The sequence below is a fragment of the Gobio gobio genome (genome assembly GCF_949357685.1).
Source record: "Gobio gobio genome assembly, chromosome: 9".
Taxonomy (NCBI): domain Eukaryota; kingdom Metazoa; phylum Chordata; class Actinopteri; order Cypriniformes; family Gobionidae; genus Gobio; species Gobio gobio.
The window spans coordinates 35,887,388-35,899,727 of NC_137115.1; the positions used below are offsets into that span (position 1 = coordinate 35,887,388).

Consider the following 12,340-nt stretch of genomic DNA (forward strand, 5'->3'; position numbering starts at 1 on the left):
ATCCTATTAAACTTACAAAAGCTATTCAATCAAGAGCGGTGAGTGATGTCCTTGTCTTTTGTTGTTTGACATTAAACAGACAGCAGTAAAGGCTACTGCCCCTTTAATGCTGCGTTCACACCAAACGCGAATTGAGCGTCTGGCGCGAGTGATTTCAATGTTAAGTCAATGGAAAGGCGCGTTGAATGGCGCGAATTGGACGCGAATTGAGCGTCTTGCGCGATACGCGCGTTACACGCGAATGGTGCTTTTGTGCATTCACGCGTTTGAAGCGAATTCGCGTCTGACGCCCGAGTTGAAAAATTTGAACTTTGGCGTCAATTCGCGCCGCGTTAACCAATCAGGAGCCTGCTCGCTGCTGTCACGTGGTAAAGTGACGTGTATGAGAAACCCTGCATAAATTAAAAACAGTACTATTGTGTCACAAAATGTAGCTTTAAGACGTTTTCAGGTGGGAATGTAGTTGTTTAAAGCTCAAATCTGTGGTTTATTTATAAAGAGAGCGCCTATTTTAAAAAAATAATCTTGTGTTTTTGGAGTTGTGAGATCCAGGCTATCACCGGGCAATCACTGCTCATAACCCCAGCGAAGGCAGTCTTTCCTCGGCCAGTCCTTCTGGCGTCTGCCGCTGGCTCTGATGTCCTGTAGTGGTTCGTCTTGTGTGGATCTAACGGGCGATCTTTGCTCTCATGAATATATAATTTGTTGTCTGCCAAATCGTTTTGACTGAGGGCAAAGAGAAGTTTCATAACTTTATATTTTAAGGATATTTAAACATACATGCAGTGAAGATAATGTAGGAGTTGCCTGGACCACATTTGTGTGGCTATTAATGCTTAATATATATGTTTAATGAAAATGAAAAGAGGCAGAGTGGTGTTTTATGACATATTTCTCCTGGAGTGCCTTGAACGCGCGTCAATTTCGCTTCCAGCGCTCGATTTCTACGCGCGTCCAATTCTCTGCTGACGCGCGAATGCATTCAAAATGTACGCGCGTGAAACTAGACGCGGTAGACGCGATTTAGACGCTCAATTCGCGTTTGGTGTGAACGCAGCATAAGACCTCGCGTCTTCTTTATCGACTGTATAAAGTTCACTTAAGGCATATACAGACTATGTCTGCTAAGATACTCATCAAGATGGACATGTTGACATACGTTTTGTGTGAGTTTGTCCGTTTAAGAGCAAGACTTGAAAGATAACTCAATATTTGCGCGCTGAGAGACGTGTGCACGCTCTCGGATGAACGCACAGAGACACATTTTCTCACAGCGCGCGCGGCTTCTCATTCTAAACCTAAACCCTAAAGCACTAAACCCGGGTGATGACGGTGAAAACGACTGGTCATATTCGAAAATATGGCAGCACTCGCAATCTCGCATGCATTGAACAAAGTTTACAAAGAGAGAATTATTTGAAAAATATGAAGGAAAAAAAGGACGTTTACACGGCTCCCCTGCTCTCGTCAGTTTTTGTTTCTTTATTAGATTGTCATAGGTCACTCTGTTTAATTTTCAAGTGGTTAAACAAATTTGTGATGTTCCCTTGCGTTGCAGCCACTACCATGTAGCAAATCTTGCACGTAGCATGTTTCTGCTCGTCGTCTGATTCCTCGAAGCCAAACTGTTCCCAGACAACGGAGTTGGTTTTGCCTTTTTTGCTCACCAAACGCTGCTGTAACTGCCCTCCTTCTGCCATCTTTACTCGCGCCGAGTTTTTACATTCCAGCGGATGATATGCACACGAGACTCACGAACTGAGTGAGATTTGTGGGTTCGGGAGGGGCGGATGTGCGCGTGCGCGTTTCATTCAGAACGCAAGGCAAAATAATCGTTTTTTCTCGATTGTACCATTTTGGTGATCGTTGGGAGGCAAAATCGAAATCGAAATCGAAATTCGATTAATTGCACAGCCCTAGAGAAACCATGGTGGCAATGACAGTGGGAGAAGCCAGGGAGGAGCCAGGTGCAGGAGTAGCCAGGTGGGGACCCAGAGCGCAACCAGGATGAAAGCCCATGGCTTAGTCGATGGAGGGAGAAGTCATGGTAGAATTTTGGCTGTCGACACCAGGGGGTTGACCAACGCCAGTGGAGACGAGGGCAGTGGAGGTGGAACCCTGGGCGTAGACGTAGAGCAGATGGGACCGGGCGACACCAATGGTCCTGGAGGCCGAGGCGGAGCCACAGCAATGCGTTTCCGAGGTGGAGCAAGAGTGCATGAGGACTTAGCTGAAAGGGGTGAAGAGAGTACAGTGGACGGCTCCTAAGTATGTGGTGCTGGCAAGGACAAGGGAGCCCGGTATAGCCGTAAGGACTATGGTATCTGGTGGAGCCAATGTGGATGGACTGAGGTGAGGTGACAGGATCAGTGGCTGGAGGCAGAGCTGGGGGTTCCACTTGTTTGGGCAACGCATGGTGAACTGAAGACCCGAGGGAAATCCCCACAATGAAGTAGTGTAAGAAACCGAGGGGCTGAGTTTGGAAGAGGAGGCGGGGCTGAAATACTGGCTGAATTTGGAAGAGGAGGCGGGAGAGGGAGGCTGAGCTGGAACCCTGGAGACCCAGTAGACTTTGAGCTGGATGGATCCAGCGGGGACACGGGAGACTTTGAGCTGGGCAGAACCAGCAGGGAAACAGGAGACTTCGAGCTGGGAGGGACTAGTGGGCATGGGAAAACCAGAAAAATTTGGTCTTCCATTTCAAATAAATTCCCAGAGACCAGGCACAACACATCCACAGAGGCGGGTGTGTAGGTGGGGCTTCCATCCATGCCCTTGAACTCCATAAGCAACCCCACAGGGAGGAATGATGTAGCCGGCTCACACACCTGGCCAGACGTTTCGCCTGGCCAGACGTCTGATATTCTGTAACTGGCTGTTGTAAAGAGCTGATGACGAAGGAGTACAAATAAAAATAGTCTTTATTATAATCCTCATGGAAAACTATGGAGATTGTAGGAGACATAAACAACCACATAAAACTGACGTGCAAATAGGGCTGCAAAGGGGCTGAAATTCCCAGTAAATTTCCAGAATTTTTTCCAAAAAACCCTGGAAAGTTTCCAAAAATTCTGCAAAGTTTCTGGAAACTTTGCAGCCCTACACACAAACAATATCGGACCAAGGAACTAAACAGAATAGGGAGTATATGCACAGGCTTAAACAAGGCTTAACAAGAGAAGACATGTGCACGTAATCCATAATCAAAAGAGAAACAGGACAGGTGCGTGGAATCAGAAACTATGGAAACGAATGAACAAACGGGGAAACTAACTAGGAACTAAGGAGAAAGGGGACAGAGCAAACAGAGTGAAAGCGAAACTAAAACATAACATAAACGTTACAACACCATTGTACTGTATATGTTTGCATGTATAATTGCAACATCATTGCTACACCTTTAAAGAGTGCAATGCATTAAAACACATGATAAACAACCAAATTTGTGCATAACAATAAGCTTGCAAGTATTCTAATATATTTTAACTGTGATAAGACATGTCGCGATTATTGATTAATCGTCTGATCAAGTTTATTCCTTCTAATCACAATTAGATAACCACAATAACTGTGCAGTTAAATTATTATTAGGAAAATGTAAGAGATTAAAGAAATGGCATCAATAGGCTGGGATAGGCTTTTATTACTATATTTTAATATAAAAAATATTATATCACAAGTAAAAAAAAATATTAGACTAACACTGTAAGTGACATGAACAAAACAGTATTTAGTAGCACGATATTTATGATCGTGACAGGCCTATCTGTGATAACAATTAATTATTAAAATATCTAATGCCTTGCAGTATACATTATTAATACTTTTATAATGCATTATACTGTACACCAGGCTTCAAGTTAAGTGTTACCAAAATCTGCAGACATTTAGACTTGGGTGCATTAGTGCATGAAAGGTTTATGAGGTTGTGAGAAAATTTCCTTCCCACCATAAAACCTGGCAACATGTGTGGTAGGTTTACTAGGTAGTGTGTGACATCCTGTAAGCAAGCCAAAGCCCTGTGAGTGAAAGAGGCCGGACTAATGGCTTATTTATTGGTGTGTTTTAAAGAGTGTGTGAGATTTTACATTGCTTGAAGCATCTACTTGCAAACAGGATATTATGGCTTAAGAGACTAACCATATCTGTCCACCTCTGCTTGTTAGAAGGCACCTCGGCCAACCGATTGTCTCATTGCAACCTACATCTGTGCTTCTGTATTTTGAGCCCCTGAGGAAAAAGGCTATGACAGAAGAATAGAAAGAGAACTAGAGGAAAAGAATGGAGCAGCCTATATTAAATTCAGCATTGTTTGCAGCTCATATATCTTTCTTCACTTTCCTTTTCAAATTCGGTTCTGACCCTAATACAGAGAGCACCGGAGGGTTCTATTATACTAGTATTGACGGTTTGAGTTCAGGACCTAAACTTGGACGGCCGCTGTGGATATGTTTGCTTTTGTTCTTCTGGGAAAGAGAGAAAGACCCTGTCCTCCTCTGGTACACAAAGCCAATATGAAGGTCCTGAATGCAGCCATTGAACATTTGCTACTCAGCTTCTTTGATGTAGAGGGCAGTCATTTGGTCCCTCACAACAAATACATCAAAGAGCAGAATGCTTTACTGAATATTTCTGTGCAGTGTGGCGTGAGTGAGCGACTCAGTCAATGTTTAACAACTAAAGATAAAAGTGATTTAACATACACTAAAAAAGTTTGGTCAGTAAGATAAAAAAAAAAAAAAAAAAAAAAAAATTGATAAAAGAGTTTCTTATGCTAACCAAGGCTGAATATATTTGGTCAAAATACAGTAAAACAGTAATATTATGAAATGACAATTTAAATTTTCTATTTTGATTTAGAGATTGTAAAGCTAAATTTGAGCGCATGGTCTGAAGCTCATGGCGCAGGTGCACTTAGGGCATGTCCAAATCCTCTTTTGCTATAGTTTAACGATAGAAAAAAAAGTCGGTGTAACAGGCACATGGTCCAAAAGGGTTGTACCTAGTTTCTTAATGAATCATGGGTGCGTTTTGGGCGTAACGTGCAATAAACCAGAGTCTCATATCCCATTCCCTTTAAAAGCCAGTTTGCACTTGCACCATGGTGGATTCGCTATTTTCATGGTGGAATTTGAATGCTTCTCCAGAGATTAATCCTTTTATTTTTAATATTTGGCATGTCTGTGTGCTGCTGCATGTCCCTGTGTGTGTAATAAGCAGAGTGTACGTGCGTTGTGCACCCGCCACGCCCTTTAAATAACACAAAATACTGCGACCAGGTTTTTTTGGTCAATGGTGCAGTCGATTTCAGTTGCCTCAAAATAGCAACGCGCCAACAATGTGCCTGAACAGACCTCGCTTGCATTGATGGGCACGAGTGCATTTGCTATTCAAACAACGTGGCGCTGGACATGAAAATGATAACAGCGTAGGGCTGAAACTAGCAAAAAACACTTTGCACCAGGTGTGATAGGGCCCATAGGCTAATTCTTCAGAAATCCTTCTAATATGCTGATTTGGTGCTCAACAAACATTTCTTATTAGGGTACGTTTACACAACAATAATGTACTAAAAACCGAAAAGTTTTTCCTTTGTGCTTTTGAAAAGTTTTGTGTACAGATGACAACATTGTCAAAATGATCCCTGTTCACACGGATCCACGAAAATAACTAAAAACACTGTATTATGCATGCCAGGCCAGTAGTTGGCAATCTTAGTTTGTAAAGAAACGTGCTCTAGTGATGCAAAGTCTGACTCATTTCCGCGAACCGGTTCTTTTCGGACAGTTCAGCTCAATGAACCAGTTCAAAAAGCTGATTCATAGGTTCCTGATGCACGATGCACTATGCGTTTCTTTATGTTTTTTTTTAATGCATTACTCAGTGTCATGTTATATCAAGGAAACATTCAAATAAAGTAATCTGTGTCAATGCATATTGAAACAATCGAATATAGTTATTTGCATGAGTGCATGTTGCTGATTATTGAAGTTAATGGTGTTTGTGTTCACAGTTAATACATTTTTCCTTTACGTTGGATTCGACTGAAAATTACGCAACTACAGCACAGATAGGCAGATAGGCCTATTTATACCATAGAACCATAGAACGAGTAAAACAACTCCTTGTTTATTGTCCTTATAAACTCCTTGAGTTAAAATATAATCTGCACGTGCAAAAGTACATTTCTTTTTCATGTTTTTATAAAATGAAGGCCTATTTAATAAAACCAGTTCACTTAAGTTGGTGTTTGTGGTTACAGTTTCATTCGCGGATCCTTTATTTTGGATACTACTGACCAATATTGAGTAGCCCACATCTTGTATAAGATTCCTAAAAGTTTCGCACATGCAGCACACATTACACACATGCATAAACGCGGATATGTTACATGTCTAAAGTAGCCTATATAGAAAGAATAAACCAGTCTTATAAACTTATAAATTTCGCTTAACAACTTAACATATAATCTGCATTCACAATACACTACAGTAAAATGTATTTAAATCTCTCGACAGAAAGGTTTTTGCTGGTTTTAATACAATGTTATTTAATAACAGTAGTCATAATAAGCATATTTCCAGTAGCCTACTAAAATACAATACAAAAATGTACGTGCCTCAGACTTGCGTCGCCAACAGAATCCGTCATCAGAATCAGAATTCTCTGTAATTCTCTGCAAACTTCGACAGCTGTTTGAACCGGCTCTTTTTCAGTTCTTTTTTAGTCGGAGTTGCTACTTCGGATTTTGCGTCCTGCATCATCAACCCTGAACTAAAGTTCGATTCAGTTAGATTGATGAACCGGCTCAACCGGTTACTTGCTGAGAACTGGCTCAAAAGAACGATTCGTTCAAGAACCGAACATCACTACTGTGCACATGCGCATTCTTTTATGTACTGCATGTAAATAATGTGTCTCTGCTGGTCGTAGTAGTGGTGCAGTAAATCTACACTTTGCTGGAGAAGCATTAATAAACTCAGTATCTAGAGCAGCACAAACACAGTCCTGTGGTCCGCCAATGTTGTTTTGGTGTTCAAGTACTCGTGCATTCCTATAGTAATACACATGCGCATGATGTCACCAGTTTCACAAATTCGCGTTTTTGTAGTTTACACTGAAAGAATAACAGTATCGTTTTCAAAAACGTGGAAACACGTCTTTTGAAAGTTTGCATTTTCTTTTCCAGCTGACTTGTTGCCTCGCTGCCTTATCAGGCAATGACTATTATCCATATTGGTGGAAGTGAGAGACTGTACGTTTTGAATGCTTATATCTTAAAATAGCAAAACTAGCAAACTAGCTTATAGATAACTTTAAGGCTAACTAAAAACCCAAAAACGTGCACATTTTGATTTCATGGGGACTTTAAGCTTTTGGATGCACACACTTTACTAACGAGGTGATGAGTTGATCAGGTGTGTTTGATTAGGGAGACAGGGTTGGGAACCACTGGTCTAATGAACATTGTCAATGCACCAGAAAAAAACCTGGTTCTTCAAGAAATACCTCCAGTTAACTGACTTCACACTTCACACACACACACACACACCTCCTGAATTTCTCATCATGGTCTGGATAATTTTAGATCTGTGATCGCAGAGGCCAAGAAAGATACGTGACTTCATCTTGATGTCCATGAATTCACTCTCGTTTTCATCCCGCAGTGTATAGGGACAGGAATATCATGAAGAAAGAGAGTTTCCATCAAAGTGTAGTTGTACAGTAGCATTAATTATTAATATTAATTGGATGTTATATAAGAGCATTCATTGGAACAAGTGACTTCTCAGAATGTTATGTAGAACAGATCCGCAACCATTAACAGTTATAAGATTAACAGTTCTTTCTCATTTTCTCAAAATAAAAACACTTGCAAACTTAGAAGAGTAACATTTTGTGGAATTGCAGGCTTCGTTTTATTTTGCAGGTGCCTTCAATTTTGTACACATTGTGCTTTTATTTTGAAGTCTGTGCAACATGCTCTTATTTTTTATTTGTTCACTAATTGTTTCCAGTGCCATTAAAAGTCACAACTTTTTTGTGTTTGTATAACCTTCTCGTTTTTCCTGTACTATAGTTGCTGCAGTGTATAGTTGTCATTTTCCTTTTGTAAGTGTTTTTCTAGATGTTATCCATGTTTTATGTCTCAATGACATGCAAGCAAACGACCAAATAAAGGATTTCAAGAAGGAAACAAATTTATTCACTTCCTTCCTGTCACATGAGGCTGCCAACTTCCTACCCCTACTTCTAGGAAGCATGGCAAAGGCAAAACCTCCCAAAGAAAGGTCATTTTCATGTTACTTATAAGTATTTTTTTGTTGACATATACATATCATAAAGGTCTCTAGAATCATCCAAACAAAACAAATCTTACAAGATATCTATAGTTTTTGTATACTTAGTCAAAAGTCCAAGCGCAAATGACTTGTAAGTACATATATCATGGAGAAATGGGGTATACTGTGTTTAGTGCTTTTTGCTTTCATAATATCCCACCTAAAACTACTATATGCTTGAAATCATTCAGAAAAATTTGGGCACAAATGGGTTGATGTTTGGCATGTTCAAGTTTGTTGAGGAGTTATCTGCCTTGTCTTGCTTGACCGATTATTATGTCTTGAGCAAAGAAATGATCTTGGTTAAAAAAATCAGGGCGGGCCACACAAAACTTCAAAATAAAAGCACACTATATACAAAACCACATGAAAAACTAATTGTCTCTAAAACCATTTCTGAGGTAAACTCTGTACACCTGTTTATGACCTAAGCGTCATGCGTTTGTTCTGAAGGACAGGTTTGTTTTGCTTCCACCAGGTTATTCACCCTGAGTAGCCTACTTGCTTGCAATGTGCTAACTGACTATTTAGTCGTTTATAACTGCTTCATGCTATTTTAAAAAGCATGCATACTTAAAGCACCTGTTATGAGAACACATTTACTGTAGCCGTTCCATACTGCAAATTGCTTTCAAATTGAAATGACTCCCATATTTAGCTGCCTTCATGACTTTCATTTAGTTACTTCATAAAGACTTTCCCATCACATTTTCTGACCCCTCTAGGTATGTATATAGATTGCAGTTGAAATATTTAATATGAGTGTTTGTGTTTGCAGGATAAAAGAATGGGTTGATCAGCTGCAGCAGGAGCTGGTTTCTCTAGCAGACACAGCCAGCGCTGGGAATAATCTAAAACAGGTTAGGGGTCCAATGGCCTACACACACACACACCTGTACATATTGATGTATGTGTATTTTGATGTGTATTTACACAAACAAATTCGGAGTGAGAGTTAAGCCTCAATAAAAGCCTGCTTAATTATCAAAACAATCATTACCGGTAAACCTTCATCTCGTTACTTCATTACGAGAGTCCCTAATGAGTGTCTTTTTCTCTCCGTTATGGCAGATCTTTATGGATAATCAGAATTATTTTACTGTGGAAACAAATAATGCAGCACAGCTTGTGGAATCAGCAGCTCGGAATATAGAGAATTTTTTGAAGAAGCGAGCCACAGCTCTAGAGGTAAGACAATCCTGTTTTAAAGTTGGCATGAAATGGAACTTGTGAGAGTCTTTTCTCCAGTGTTGTGATTTATGTGAAACGGTTTCTCAAACAAGAAAAAAAAAAGTAGGACGGCACTTAAAGGGCACCTATTATGGTAAAATTTGAACATACGTGTGTGTACAAAACCACCCTATGTGCTTTTTTTTTTTTTTTTAAATCCCCATAAATCATAAGCAATGTCTAAGAACAAGCCGTTCACAGATTCTGGGCAGAGTGATGTCAGTTTGCACAGGTCCCTCACATGACTGTTGATGAACACTGCCGTTTCAGCATAGACCCAGCCCTGAGTGAGCTGTACCCAGTCCGCCATTGTGTTGATGCTGCAGCAGGTTTAGGTTTTTATGTTTGCGCAAATCATTTAACTCCAGACTGCTTTGTTGTTACTCAAGGATGGATTAGTACAAACTGTTCGTGATCCAGCTTAGTCTCCGGAGCAATACTGATCACTGTAGCTGTAATGAAAGGGAGAACGAGCATAGAGCAAAGAGCATAGACACTTTTTTACTGCGCATGTGTCGAACGCGATCCTCCGCGCGCATCCGTTGTGTAGTATACTTTGAAAGACGCGCGGACAGGGCTGCGCGCGTGACGCGTCCGGGCGTGGTAAGTGAAGTATACCCGGGCCTTTACTCCTCTGTGTGCTGCGGTTGTTGGCCCTGGTTTAGGTTATTTAAGAAATGTAATTTCGCCAAAGAAGTTTTTTTTTTTAAAGCAACCTACTTCAGTGTAGCTTATATGTTATGATAGCATTGCGCTTAACACTGAAAATGTGAATAATTGTAATGTATGTATGTTGTAATGAAGCTGAAACTTGAAAGTGAAGTTGCACAACATAAATGCAATGTTTAGGCATTTATATTACTATTATTTTGATTTATAGGTTGTAGGTTTAATAGTAAATAAAATAGTTAATAGTAGTTTTAAATGTATTTTTTTATTTATATATTTGCATTTTGAATATAATATGGCAATTGAATGCACTAAATTGGTTTAGTTTTCACATATATTAATGTATGCAATTTCAGCAATAAAACTTGACATTTTTCTAAAAAGGAAACAAATTAGTTGTTCACTTTAAGATACCTGTCTTATTTTCTCTTGTATATTTAGTATTGCTCTTTAATAAAGGAGAAGTACTTCTTATCCGTTTACTCGATTAATTGATGGAAAAATTGGTAGAATACTCGATTACTAAAATATTCGATAGCTACAGCCCTCAAGCAAAACATGGTCAGGTCAAAGTGTCTGAATAGTTCTGGGCCCACATTTTTATCGTTTGTACTGGTAGTCCATAGCCTGACGTCGTCATACTCAATTCTAGTCAGAATATGAGTCTGATACTGCCCCGTTGGGCTGTGATTATGGGGCGTGTTTCAACCGAACCAGGAAAGACCTCAATTGGATAGACCTACAACCAATCAGAGCAACGGAGCGAAGCATAACGTTAGTTGTCAAATGTCAACAGAACTCAACTGCACTGTGTTGCCAAGTCCGCAGGTTTTTCCATGTCCGCAGGTTGAAGCGACCCCAATTATGTGATATACAGACCCAGGAATGCGAATTTTAGCAGGCAGCCCTGGCCAAATTACACATGTTTTACCCCCCAAATGCCATTTTTTCCCGGAGAACCCCTCCCCCTGGAAAGCTATTGGGCTTGTTTTTGGCTAGTTTTGAGTAGCAATTGGGCGGGTTTTGTTGTAAAAACTTGGCAACCCTGTCTGCCCGCACGCTGGAATAAGTAACGTTAGAAGAAAAAGATGAGTGTAAACAATCTTTGCCGGTGTTGTAAAAAAATTATTTTAAGATACACCGAGTACTTACCAACACCATCATCATTTCTGAGAGAAAAAGTAAAGGTAAATGCATATACGAACAAGTTCTCCGTTTAGGATTAAAACAAATTCAATTCAATTGAGCCCTGTCTCACCATTGACAGGGCTCAATCCGAGGGGCGGGATAAACGGTTGTCTTTCAAATTCCCTCTGCACGCAATTGGATAGCGCCATGAGCGCCACAACCAACCAAAGCAAAGAAGAAGGTGAAGCCGAGCTAATGTTAGTTGATAGACTTTCGTCGTATCCGATAGGCAAAACTTCGAACATATCTTCATTTCTTAAGAATGACTTCAGTGCCGTTCTTTGTTCTTTTCTCAAAGAAAAGCTTAACTCCAAGTCTTCCAGAGTCGCGGCCAAAGCCGATTTAAAAGATCGCTGTTCGTCAGCTTCTTTGTTTACGAGTAGCACGCGGAACCTCTGCAACTCTGCCGTGATGTGGCGTCATTATGTTAAGCCCGCCCACCGACTCTACACACGCTGTGATTGGCCTGACCAGAGTTTGGTTTTTCCAGCTCTCAGGTCTACTGAGAGTTGCTAGAGTACACTCGCGGCAAAATGCATTTTCTGCCACTAGAAAATTCTAGGCTAGCCTCTAGATTTCTAGGCTACCTCTAAGGATCAAGTCCAGACCGAACTGCCCGAGCTCAAATGTTGTGGGCGGGGCTAAGTTCGGCTGGCATCCAGGCTAGGTAGTATAATATGTCACAGTTTACTTTATTTTGCTATCCTTACTTAAATAAATGAACTATAGTGTCCTGCACCCACCAGTAAAAAAATATACATATAATTATATCCAAATTGTGGCTGCAAAAAAAGATTATTGAGTGGCTTGTAGGGGTTGAACAGATGTCCTGTAGACACCAAAATAAAATTGCATCTAGACTTTTGTGTGCTTTTACTGACCTGCATCTCATCTAAGCATCAATGATTATG

General features: G+C 40.4%; 1 protein-coding gene across 1 annotated transcript in view; it reads left to right on the top strand.

Annotated features, from left to right (window-relative positions):
* The window catches only part of LOC307131883 (voltage-dependent calcium channel subunit alpha-2/delta-1), a 159,598-nt gene that overhangs the window by 9,516 nt on the left and 137,742 nt on the right, over positions 1-12,340 (top strand). Inside the window, exons 2-3 of the mRNA XM_079825894.1 lie at positions 9,121-9,202; positions 9,414-9,530. Of these exons, the coding sequence (XP_079682020.1) occupies positions 9,121-9,202; positions 9,414-9,530 (199 nt within the window). The remainder of the gene's footprint in view (positions 1-9,120; positions 9,203-9,413; positions 9,531-12,340) is intronic.